The sequence below is a fragment of the Geospiza fortis genome, unplaced genomic scaffold (assembly GCF_000277835.1).
Source record: "Geospiza fortis unplaced genomic scaffold, GeoFor_1.0 scaffold111, whole genome shotgun sequence".
Taxonomy (NCBI): domain Eukaryota; kingdom Metazoa; phylum Chordata; class Aves; order Passeriformes; family Thraupidae; genus Geospiza; species Geospiza fortis.
The window spans coordinates 900,916-912,967 of NW_005054321.1; the positions used below are offsets into that span (position 1 = coordinate 900,916).

General features: G+C 34.5%; 1 protein-coding gene across 1 annotated transcript in view; it reads right to left on the reverse strand.

Moving 5' to 3' along the window:
* The window catches only part of CSMD3 (CUB and Sushi multiple domains 3), a 576,871-nt gene that overhangs the window by 237,118 nt on the left and 327,701 nt on the right, over nt 1-12,052 (reverse strand). The window contains exons 15-17 of the mRNA XM_005420686.3: nt 10,580-10,762; nt 9,062-9,388; nt 2,343-2,537 (exon numbers count right to left, since the gene is read on the reverse strand). Coding sequence (XP_005420743.1) covers nt 2,343-2,537; nt 9,062-9,388; nt 10,580-10,762 — 705 coding nt within the window. The remainder of the gene's footprint in view (nt 1-2,342; nt 2,538-9,061; nt 9,389-10,579; nt 10,763-12,052) is intronic.

The following is a 12,052-nucleotide window of genomic DNA, read 5'->3' on the forward strand; positions in this document are numbered from 1 at the left end:
GATAAATATCAAATGGATTTTTTTTGTTTGACTTTCACCATTACATGCTGATTTCCTAAACCCAGGAGTACTTCCCTTCAGAACAGCTGAGCTACTGAGCTTATCTTAAAAAGCCTTGTATTTTAGAAAATAAAACTGTCCAGTCATCGTGCCAAAGGATTGTTTCCGTAACATTTTTTACACTGATTTTAATCCCCTCTTCATTCTTATATTCCTGTTTGATGGTTGTCTGACAGATTCATACCCAGTGTTCATGTGTTCAAAATGAAACTCTAGAAATAGAGCACAACTAGAAGTGGTCATCAAGCAGAATCTCTTTATCAAACACAGGTCTATGTCAAATAGTAAAGAACAATTTCAGTCTGATCTAAGAATTCTCAAAAGTCATTTGTATTTATTTCTTTGTATAGCAAGGTGCATGGGTCGAAACAGAAAATTTTCCTACGTGAGCAGGAAAAAGGCTTTAGGATAACAGGCTATTCACAGAAACACTAAACATCTTGTAGATTCATAGTTTTAGAAATGTTTGTTTGAAGAGCTTATCTCTAATGCTACAGAATGGCAGGATATTAAGCCCTACAAGAGTTATGCGGGAAGGCCAAGGTTAGAGCTTCCACATGGGTACAACAGCACAATATTAGAACAGATTACGGGAAAATCCTCCATATAACCCTCACACAGGAAAGATGAAAGGCATGAGGACAGGAATCCCAAACTCAAAATCAACAGGGAGCAGTAAAAGCAGGACCTCTTCACTAAAAAAACAAGCCAGGAACCAGGGATGCTCACTTGTGCACATGCACATGCACACAAACACACAGAGTTAGTGCCTTCACAGACGTATCCAGTTCCACTTGAGAAAGCTGACCAGGACTGATTTTGCTACAGGAAAGGGATTGGTGACAACAAAGTGACTCATCCGGTTCCACTTGAGAAAGTTGAGGACTGATTTTGCTACAAGAAAGGGATTGGTGACAACAAAGTGACTGTCTGAGCTGAAACAGAATCCTGGGCTGTGGGCAGGGCTGGGAGGAAGTCCCAGCAGAGGCTAGCCAGGATTGCCCTTTAAAACTAGTATATTGACCCTGTTAATCTGCACCAGATTATTAAATAGCTCCCTCCTATATACTGTAATTTCTGACAATTCTGAACTGTAAGGAAAACTGCACAGCAGTCACATTCCTAGTCAGTATGTGGAGTTTATGCCTTTGACTTGATATATATGACAATGAAATTATCAGGTATATGTAGAGTTTATATCAAACAGCTTATATCAAAAATTTCTCTGTTTTACAGACAAATGTGTACGCAGTCAGTAAAACTTCTGAACACCCTAACAGACCAAATTAAATTGTCAATTTAAAACCCTTTAATCTGCCTTCCAACTTTATTATAAATTTTAAAAATATATCTAATTCTACAGCTGATAAAAACCATCTAATTCAAATATACCTGTGTCTCAAACTTTAAGATTCCAATATATTTTCCACTCAGAGTGTCAGACTACCTGTGAATCATATTATCATTGTGCATAGACAGACACTTAAAAATATTCTCAGTAATTTAAGATTTTAATGTAACATTAAAAATACAACCTTATTTTTTATTAGCAATGTTGATCAGATCCATGATCAACAGATCCATGAACCTTATAATAAAGAAAAGGTACTATGGCCTATCCTGTCTAGTGAAACTGACAGACCTTATATCTATGAAACAATAATCATTCATCACAGAAAGTAAATATGGCTGCAAAGCATATTATAAACAGTTGCACTAATGCATTAAAATTGTTCCAATTTTGTCAGGAAGGCAGTTTCATAGTGAAAATAAGAACTAAACTATTGTTTAAAGTAAAAGCTAACAAACCGGAGATTACATTATCATTGATTTGGTTTTCTTTAATCATTACAAATAGCTGAATTAATTTTCCCCCTTTAGGTACAAAAATCCTAGAATATAGACAAGTAATGAAGCAAAGATCATATTTTAGTGTCAGTTAGTATAAACAAGTCAAGGGAAATATGTATAACAGTGTGATTTTAGGTTGCTATGTATGGAAGTACTTAATTTCTATAAAAAAGAAAAATCAATTGCTAAGAGAGTCTTCCCCAGCCTAGAGTCACTGTAAATAGAAGAAACACAACAGAGAGCTAAAACATCTTAAACAGTTTTAAATACCATACCCAAAAGAGATCAACATCTTCATTCCAATCTAATACTATATCAGCTATAACAGAAGCTTTGTGCTATTCATTTGCAAAAATCTCAACTTCATTTGGTGGCAATTGGAAATGCATTACATCAAGTTCTCCTGATTTAGAAAGAAATATTATACATACCTCCACACTTTGGAATAGGTCCACTCCACATTACTTTTCCATCTACTAGCATACAAGTAATTGTTTCAGTTCCTTGTGTTTTAATAAATCCTTCTTCACATATAACTGAAATTGAGCTCCCCAGCTGAAAGTTATCACCAAAACGCCGAGCATTGATTGGCACTCCAGGATCTGGGCACTCATTGTGTCCAAATGCTTTTTAAGAGGAAAAAAGAAATATGGTAGAGGACATAGAACTCTTGCAAGGAAGATGAGATTTTTAAGATTTTGTTCACTAGTAAGAACAAACAATTTATATTAGAAAACTGAAGGGAAAAATAAGAATCAAGAACTTGCTCAAAGCCGGAAAATGCAAAACAGTATAAATAATTGCTTAAAATATGAAGTTATAACAGCATGGATCTCAGCTTGGACAGCTTGTTGCTGGCAGATTTCAGTGATTGCTAAATTCTCCTTTTTCAACAACACTCATCCTGTTTAATGTTAAAATGGGACAGAATGTTCCTTCAGAAGGGCAAGGCAAGCATTTATGTATGATACAAAAACTTTACTCATCTTTTGTAAATGTAATTCACCATCACACCATTTGAGCCATACTGACTTTCAAGGGCTTTATCCTACCATAATTAATTTTGTTTCTTGTATTTAGAGGTGGTGAACAGTGAAAAAAAAGGGTCATGTTGGCCAAAGAAAGAAAACTTGAAACTTTGAACATTTAAAGTTTAGATCTTGAAATTAAAAAAAATAATTTCCCTGTATACATGTAGATACTATGACAAAGACTGTTCATATCTTTTACTGCAGAATATACCTTACTTTTGGAGAAGAAAGACCATCTTCCTAACAGAAATTAGCAAAGTCATATTTATAGCATTATTAGATTATATGTAGTAGTTAGTTATTGTATTTTGTTGTTTTATTGATGAAGAATACTGCACATACATCTTACATTTTTTAAAATGTTGATTTTTTCGGTGAGAACAAATATCCACCTTCCTTATGTATGATGACTGCAAATTGTATCTTCCTAAACATATTTACATGTGGAGACATCAGAAACTACTAAGTCCTTAAAAAGATGATTTTCACTTTTTCCCCTGAGGTTTTACTAATGTGTCTGCTAGACAAAATATATACAAATCCCCTAATGATTTTTTTTTAAGTAATATTTCAATAAGTTACTAGAAAGATTTCTCAGATGTTCCATTACAGAGGTATTTTAAATCATAATAACGGATAAGAGAAAGCATTTATTTATCGACATTTTGACTCAGACAATGCCATATATACTGGGAATGAAAAGAGTGTTTTCATTGAATAATTGCCCACCATTTAAAGATTGCATTAAAAGTAATGCAATCTCATACTTTTTCAGAGGAGTTACAAAAACTTTTCCAATTCTTTGTTCACAGTCATCACTTTTAGAGAAGCATTAATTGTCTGTTTTTCTTACTACTTTCAGACAACCCAGAGATAGATTTTCAATATTGTTATCTATAAATGTAGATAAATGTTTACTCCAGGTTTAGCTTGCTTGTGTGTGACACCAGCTTATTAAGGCTGAAAAATCAATTCATTGCTCTATATTTCAGCTCAGGAAATGCTGCCACTGCTGCTCCTATGTGATCAATTTTACTGCGTAGAATGACTTTGGGAAGCAAGATAGTCAATCTGTCCCACCAACAGCAGTCACTCGTAGCTTAGACTGCCTACAATTATATTATTCAGTGAGCCAGATTCCATCTGCTGATACTTCTAAAAAGCTTCATGGTGGATCTGTAATATTAAATACTAGCTCTAGGCTGAAAAGAAAAAGAACACATGGGTATATGATTAATTAATATTTTACTTATTATCAAAAAATCAAGAAACCACAGAAAAGTTCCTTATGAACTATTACACGTAAAGAGGAGATACAGTTTTTCTGTCATTTATCTTCATCAACTATCATGACTGCACAGGTATATAAGGCAATATCTGGAAAAATCACAGGTCAGGAAATATAATCACAGATCAGGGCAATGGTGATATTCTGCTTTTAACTAAGAAGTATATTAAAATATGCATTTAGCATTAAAAAACAAACAAAAAGCCAAACCAAAACAAACAAAAAAAAACCACAGAGGGAAGAAACTGCAGAGATCTCATGAGATAGGAAGGCAGGTATCTAGCTAATCACAGCTCATCTCATCTAAAGCCAGCTTTGAAAGGTCCTTTCAAATAGGACTGGAAATGAATGGTCCACTGGCACAGTTAATTATTTTGGGGGATTCCCCTACCAAGAGTTTTAGCTGGTAAGTATAGCAATGACTTTGAAGTAAAGAGAGTATTTTCAGAAGAAAATATCAGAGAAAAAACAAAACTTAAGGGAAGATAAAATAATAGCAATATATTTCAAACTAAAAACTATTGTGAAAGACTATTTAAAGCTATGTAAACAAGTGGCTGCTTATTCAGTACCATCACACATAAACTCCTACTTCTTTCTTGTACACTACCATCTGAAGAGTTCTAGCTTGAGAAGTAGTGAGACTGAAAAAGTCTTAACAGGAGCAACTGGCAGGAAAATTATGTTGTGATGAACACACTATAACACAGCAATAAACCACACTAAATCAGTTTTTGTATATAAAAACATCATCTGGCATTGTCCATGTTTTGGTCCACTGAGCTGAAATGACTGGAGTAATGAGGCTGATGTCAGAGGCCCATAGTTTGGCCTTTGTCAGGCTGCTATGTAATTCATAATGTTTTTTTGCTAGCACAATTAAACAGCTGTAATAAAAAAAAGTAACAAAAATATCTACATAATAAGAAGCAGCAGGTCATTCAAGCTTATTCAAAGATAATTGCCCAGCACTATACCCCAATCAATGAGGAACAGCTCAAAGAAGTTCACAGCAAGCATAAATCAAGCAATCTGAAAGATGCTTTCCACCTCAAAATACTCATCCACCTCAGCCCAAAGGAAGGTTAGCATGAGTCTGGTTTGTGGAATTTCTGCCCATGGAGGACCTAGAAACTTTTGAGTGTCCTCTGCATTAACTCCTTTGTCATGGAAGTAAATATGCATTGTCTGTCACATGGCTTCAGTTGTCACACTGCACTTTAAGTGTGCATTTCATCTGTTCTAAACTAAGCTAGAAAAACTACACTGAAGCAAAGAGGCTATATAAATTTATTTCTTGTAATTTATGTGACTATATTCAATACTATGTCTAGCTGTGTTCTCCATAATTAAACAAAGATATATATATATATGTATAAAGTGGGAAGCATTCATAAAGGAGTCACAAATATGATAAAAGGCTCATACTTTCCTTGAACTGAGTAGTTCAATGCATATAGCTTACTACAGACAGGATTAGGGGATGACTGACTTTATAAATATCTTCACAGGCACCAGAAATATCATTAACAGCTCTTGGGTTTGGGATATAAAGGGGAAACAAGAAATCAGGTGTAAGTATGCATTTCCATAGCAACTTAAACCAATGCAGTTTTGGGTTGCTATGTCCCTGTGTTCTGCTGCACCTAGTGAAACATTCCTCTGCCTCCTTTTCCAAGCAGAAAATCACAGCCTTTCAGTTCCTATACCTTTGATTGTATTATCCATTTTCATGTCACATATTTCTATGATGTAGTCCCAACATTTAACTAAGTAGGAAATCTTTGTTAGACTTAGTATAATAGCTCAAAGATGACATACTTGAAATCTAATATTTTTCTTAATTCCAACAAAAGTTAGATTTATGTTCAATTTTACTGGAAGGAGAGTAATTATCTGAGATGACATGTTTCTGTAATAAAAATAAATATGGCATTGAAATATTTTCTGAGAAATACCATTAAATAATGAGATTATGTAATAGTAACTCAGTTTTATTCTTCTCCATTCTACACCTCAAAAACATCAATGAAGTTATTTACATTACTAGCCTACATTCTTATTAAAAAGATTGATCAAGACATACTCTTTCTGTGATATACTTTTTCTACTCTTGAAAGGGGCAAAAAGAGATGGATAGCTTTGGAATATATCAACTGGAGTGTTAGCAGAAAACAGATATTTTTAATTAAATTTGGGTTTACAAATGCTAAGACAGAGTGAAATTCTATTCACTCCTTTTTTTATTATCTCTTTTGGCCTTTATTTAATATTGAAAGATTACTTCTGTAATTTATCAGATTGAAGCTGTCTTTACTGAAGAATAGACATTATTTGGAGATATTGCTGCTTTTTAAGTAGATTTTAGCCACAGAGTTTAACAAACACATGCACAAACTCACCCATGAAAAGAAATAAAAATATAAATTCATTAAGCTGTTCAAATGTGTAAAACATTTTAAATTATCTTCAGAGTTAAGTGGTTTCATTATACAATAGGTAAAAGTTGATATTGGATTGGTGCTTCTTTTTAAAGTTAAAATTGTATCATATGATACTATTGGTGCATAATTTAAATGACATTATAAAACTAATACATGCCCAAAGAAGTCTGCAAATTTTTAAAAGAAGCAGAATTTATCTGATAAGTATATTTCTATGTAGTTCAATATATGAACTAAATATAAGGAGCATTCCATACTAATCTTCTCCATCTTTCATTTTCACTATAATTCTACATTAACTGACCTACATTTAGTTCTAATTGTGCAAAATGGGATAACTTGAGAAAATCCACTTATACACAGCCCTAATTTTTATCCTAGACGACTACCTTACATCCTCCAATAGCTGATTTTGCTTTTTTCATTTAGATTTAGGCTTGACACCATTGAGCACACCACAATGAAACTTTAAAGTAAAGAGAACTGTTATAAGTGTTAAAAGGACATGAGACAAAAGAAAATAAGGAGCAAATGTTAAAACTTCTGTAAAGAAACATGGATTCAATATCTCATTTTCCTTATACCTGATTTCATATTTCGGTAGCTCTGACTAACCCCCGACTTTCCAATATTTAATTACAGTACTGAGATATGTAGCTACCAGTCCAAGGTTAGTTTGGAATGATGACTGGTACCTATAAAAACCAGTAAGAAGATATCACATATTCTTCATGCTTGCATTCTACATTTGTGACAAATGATCTGAGGATGAATCAGAGGGCTGAGAGCAAAAATGCAAGACAATATAGGACAATATCAGAAAAATAATATTTACAGAATAATCTAGTGTTAGTTTATCTTTTTCCTATTCAGAGAGAAACGTTTAATGTCAATCTTAATAAATCATTCTCTGAAAGACTGACAACCTAAACAAAAACAAAAATAAAAAGAGAAAAAAATAAACATGGAAAGGTGAAAGATGATGTAAGAAAAGTAAGCAGCCGCATGGGAATTCAGTCTTTGAAATTTTATGAAAATAATATTAACTGTTAACATTCATTTTAGAAAAATGTGAAGTCTAGGTCTCTCACCAACTTCTCTTAATCTCTCATTTCCTTTTTGATTTAAGGGTTAGTTTAGGTTTTTTAAGAGTAAAGAAACCTAAACAACAAAGTTGGGTTTTTTTTTCATACAGTCCATCAGGTAACACAGGGAGGGAGAGATGTTCTCTCCTTCAAATCATGCTGTTGTATATTCTCTTAAATATCAAGAAAGCCTCTGGAATTAGATATACTCTCAGATGTTAGGGAGAAAGACAGGAATGGGACTAATTACACATTACATCACATTTTGAAAATATCAAAATACTTATTGTATTTTCCTTATTTTTTTCTGCCTGTTGGCATTGAAAACTCTGCTACCCCTACTGTCAGAAAGAAAGAAAAAGAAAGAAATCCAAATTTCCAGATGTGGGGGGATTCATGAAGTGGGGAAGCTGTGATTGAAGGGTACTGCTGACCCCCCTACTAGATGTTCTCTTATTCCTATCACACTCTACCCATAGCAGCAAGTCTAATACTTCAGGTACTGCTGGAATGGCAAAATTTAATTTTGCATATGCTTCCAGGAAAGTTTCACAGTGTATCTTGCAATTATTCATGCTATGGCCTTGCATCACCATGTCTGCACTAGCTGGGAATATATCCTGTCTGGATTTTAGTGTGGAATAAATACCAAATTACTTGGTACCAATGCAAGGTAGGCAGCTCTTCATATGTGTTTCAGAAGAAATGTAACAGTTTTGGCAGCAAAAAGGTAATGGTATTTAATACTGGAGAGGATATTTGATATCACTTTCAATTATTATTATGTGGTTAGTAAGTAAGGAAGGTAAAACAGGAAAAAAAAAAAGTCTATTGTGGTTTGACTGATCAAAGAGCTCCTATGGCTGCTCGCTGAACTGCCATGACTAGGAGCTAGTAAAGATTGCAGCCATCAGCTCCAGGCCATAACATAAGCTCACAGCTGAGCATATGAGTTTTCAAGAACAGTTTTGTACAGGCAGTGGTGGTGATTAATATGTGGCATTGCATTGTCAGCAAATTTAGTAAGGTCCTACTATACAATTTGGAACTGTCCTGATTTGTCACCCTGCCAAACACTCCTATCACAATGATCTCTAAAGCCATAAATGAGAGCAATACGTTTATTTTCAGCCCTAGCACAGTATTTGAGGAATAATCCAAACACATATATTAGGAACTTTTAGGTATATAGAATTTACTTGAAGCTGCATTACCATAGCATCATTTTTAAATACTTAAGCCTATCTCCTAGACTGTATGTTGAAAACAAAACCACACATGCAAAAAAATAAGATTACTCACTGTTATAAGTGATGTTAAATCCACGTCCTGACATTGAATGGTCAGCTTGAAATTCCAGACGCAAAATATGACCATTACTGGTAAGATGGGAAGGAACTTCAGCACCAGTAAATGTTCCAATTATGGGGGAATCTACAGAATCGCCATCTTTAACTGCAAGGAAGTCAAACTGAGATTCCAAGTCAAAGTCATTAAAGGAGAGATGAATTCGACTCCCAGGGTCTGAAATAATTGTCCAGATACAGTTTAAATTATTCCCATATCCGTCTGGATAATCTGGTGAAAGAACTGTTCCCATCGGTGCAGTGAAATTGGAAAGACAAGGAACTGCCAAAAAAAGGAGAGATAAATTAAATAACAGACTAAAACCCTTCAATAAGGACTTTCTTAGTGCTAACTTTTTGTAACAAATCTTAAAACTCGCTGAGTACCTCAACTGAATAATCCATTATTTGTGGCGATATGTGAATTTGGAAAGAAGGTTGTTGTCTCAATATTCATGTTTCCTTCTTCTCAATAAAACTACCTCTCAAGCAGAGCCCACAAAAAAATACAGAACGTATTTGTTGCATTGGAAATCCATGGCAGTCCTTACAATTTACCCTTGATAAAAATCACTTGGCATCACTTATTTTCTCTTGTAGGGAACTGCTTAGATGAGCAGACCTCCCACTGAGCGCATTAAAGGGGCAGAAAGTCAATAGTGCCCTTATCATTTGTTGTTCACACAGAGGCACAAGAAATTCAGAAGCCTCAAAGACATGAGATGTTTTGTTGTTATAGGATAACATATTATATTCAATAAATTCAGCTGAGCCATATTAAATTGAGTTACAGAGATGAAAGCAACTGATTGCACTCTGAATATATTTGATCCATACCATTTAGTGGAAAAGTTAAGAAAGGTGCTGCCACAAATAAGTATCAAAACATTTTACATACCTGTGCTATATAATACAATTTATTCTATATAGTGCAAATGTTTTACTTATGCTATATAATGCAAATGTTTTACTTATGCTATAGAATGCTGCTGGAAGAGAGCTATAAATATTTATGATAATTTAAGTGCTAATAGGTATTTATATAAAATACATGGGGGAAATGTAAATAATTTAAACTCTTGATTTCATTCTGCGACTTCTAATCTGAGGAAATATATTAAACTTTAAGACTGGCTATCAAAATTGTATCATGCATAATTTACATCATAAAATCAACAGAATTCTACCAAAAAAAAGCCAATAATAAACCACTATATCAAAGCACATAAAGAGAATTGCTTTAAGACTTGGTATAAGAGAAAAAAATGTTTTAGCAGTTTTAGAACCTGTCCCTTGGGGATGTACATTAGGCAAACCTGCTAAGAAAAAGTAAATTCATCCTGTCAGGAAAGTTAATAGCATTTTACATTTACTCTGAAATCAATCACACAAATAATTACCCATAATTATTACCCATAAGTAAAGCTTATCACAATGCCTTAAAAATAAGAAGAAGAAAATATGTGGTACATACAAATACAGATTGGTATGTTTGCAGACCACTGGTTGTTTTCTTGGCAAATGATAGATTTCTCTCCAATTAATTCAAATCCAAACTGACACTCAAACCTTAAAACATCACGGTTAGAAAATCCGTCCCCTTCTCTAATACCATACAATGGTGTTCCAGGATCCCCACAGCTTTCTTTTTCAATTTCTGTTGAAATAAATAAGGAATTTATTCATAGAAGAATAAAACAAACTTGTTGCATGTATATGCTGACATGTAGAAAATTCTTAGCAAATTAAAATGATCTACATAAGAACAGCTGTCAAAATGCACCACTGAATCTGATTCTATACCCCAGCTTCTTAGGGAGGAAATTCAGCATAAGGGGGAATGAGTAAGTGGTTGTGTTGGGCTTAGCTGTTGGCTACATTTAAACCGCTACAAGGGATTAGAAAAATCAAAATTCTTTGTGTTTTTAAAATACTTGAAAATTAAAGGATATGAGGAAAAGTATTTCTGTCCTATTTTATTTCATAAAATTTAAAACCATAATATCATTAAGTAAAATACTGGTAGTAGAACATGAACACTTAAAAGTAGAAACAGAGACCAGTCCCCCAATGTGTAAACACTGTCCATGTTCCAATACAGTTCAAATTGAGGTACCAATGACATGGCATATAAGGGAGTGGTGGCACCAAAAGAATTGCCCACAGTAAAAAAAGGAGGCTAGACATAAATAAATATACAAATTTATATACAGATACATTATGTAAACATATGCAAAATATAATTCCTCTATAGTCAAGTAACATTTTTCCTCAGTAGTCTTAACAGCAAGGAATCTGAATGATTACTAATTCAACACATATTAGAGCTATGATATTCTCTCAAACTGCATCCAGTTTTGAACTTTCAGTGGTTACAGGCATGGAAAAATCTAAAAATTTACATGTAATGACAGCAAAAAACACCCCTGTACCGTAGTTTGAAGTTTTCTCTTGAAAGGTCTTGAAGCCTTTTCTCTTTTTCTCACATTTCCATATATGATAGTTTGAGTACAAGGTGAAAACAGAATAGCAAGTGTGTTGATTTTACTCAAACAATTTTTCTAGGGTAATATTTTGTCGTGGGTTTACAGGAAGCAGGTTTTCTGGGAATGGAGTGGCCAGAGGCCAATAGGTGTTCAGATTTTAAATTGACACCAGGCTTGGCCACTGAGGGTGGATGCGCCTCTGAGAACACAGGGGTTAGAAGCAGAGCACTCCCTTGGGCTCTCTCTTTGATTTCCGGCCAGCAAAGAGGCAAGGCCTCCCCTGCCCGGCTTCGAGCTGGGCGGGGGAGGAGAAAACCTTGCGGCCTGGCAGAGGTAGGCCTGACCCCTCAGGATGGAAGGGTGGTGGGGACACCAGGAGGCGTTGGGCAGCCCCCCCCCAGGAGAGACAGAGGGAGAGAGGCCCCGAGAAGATTTGGGCAGACCCCCCCCCCACCCGCAGG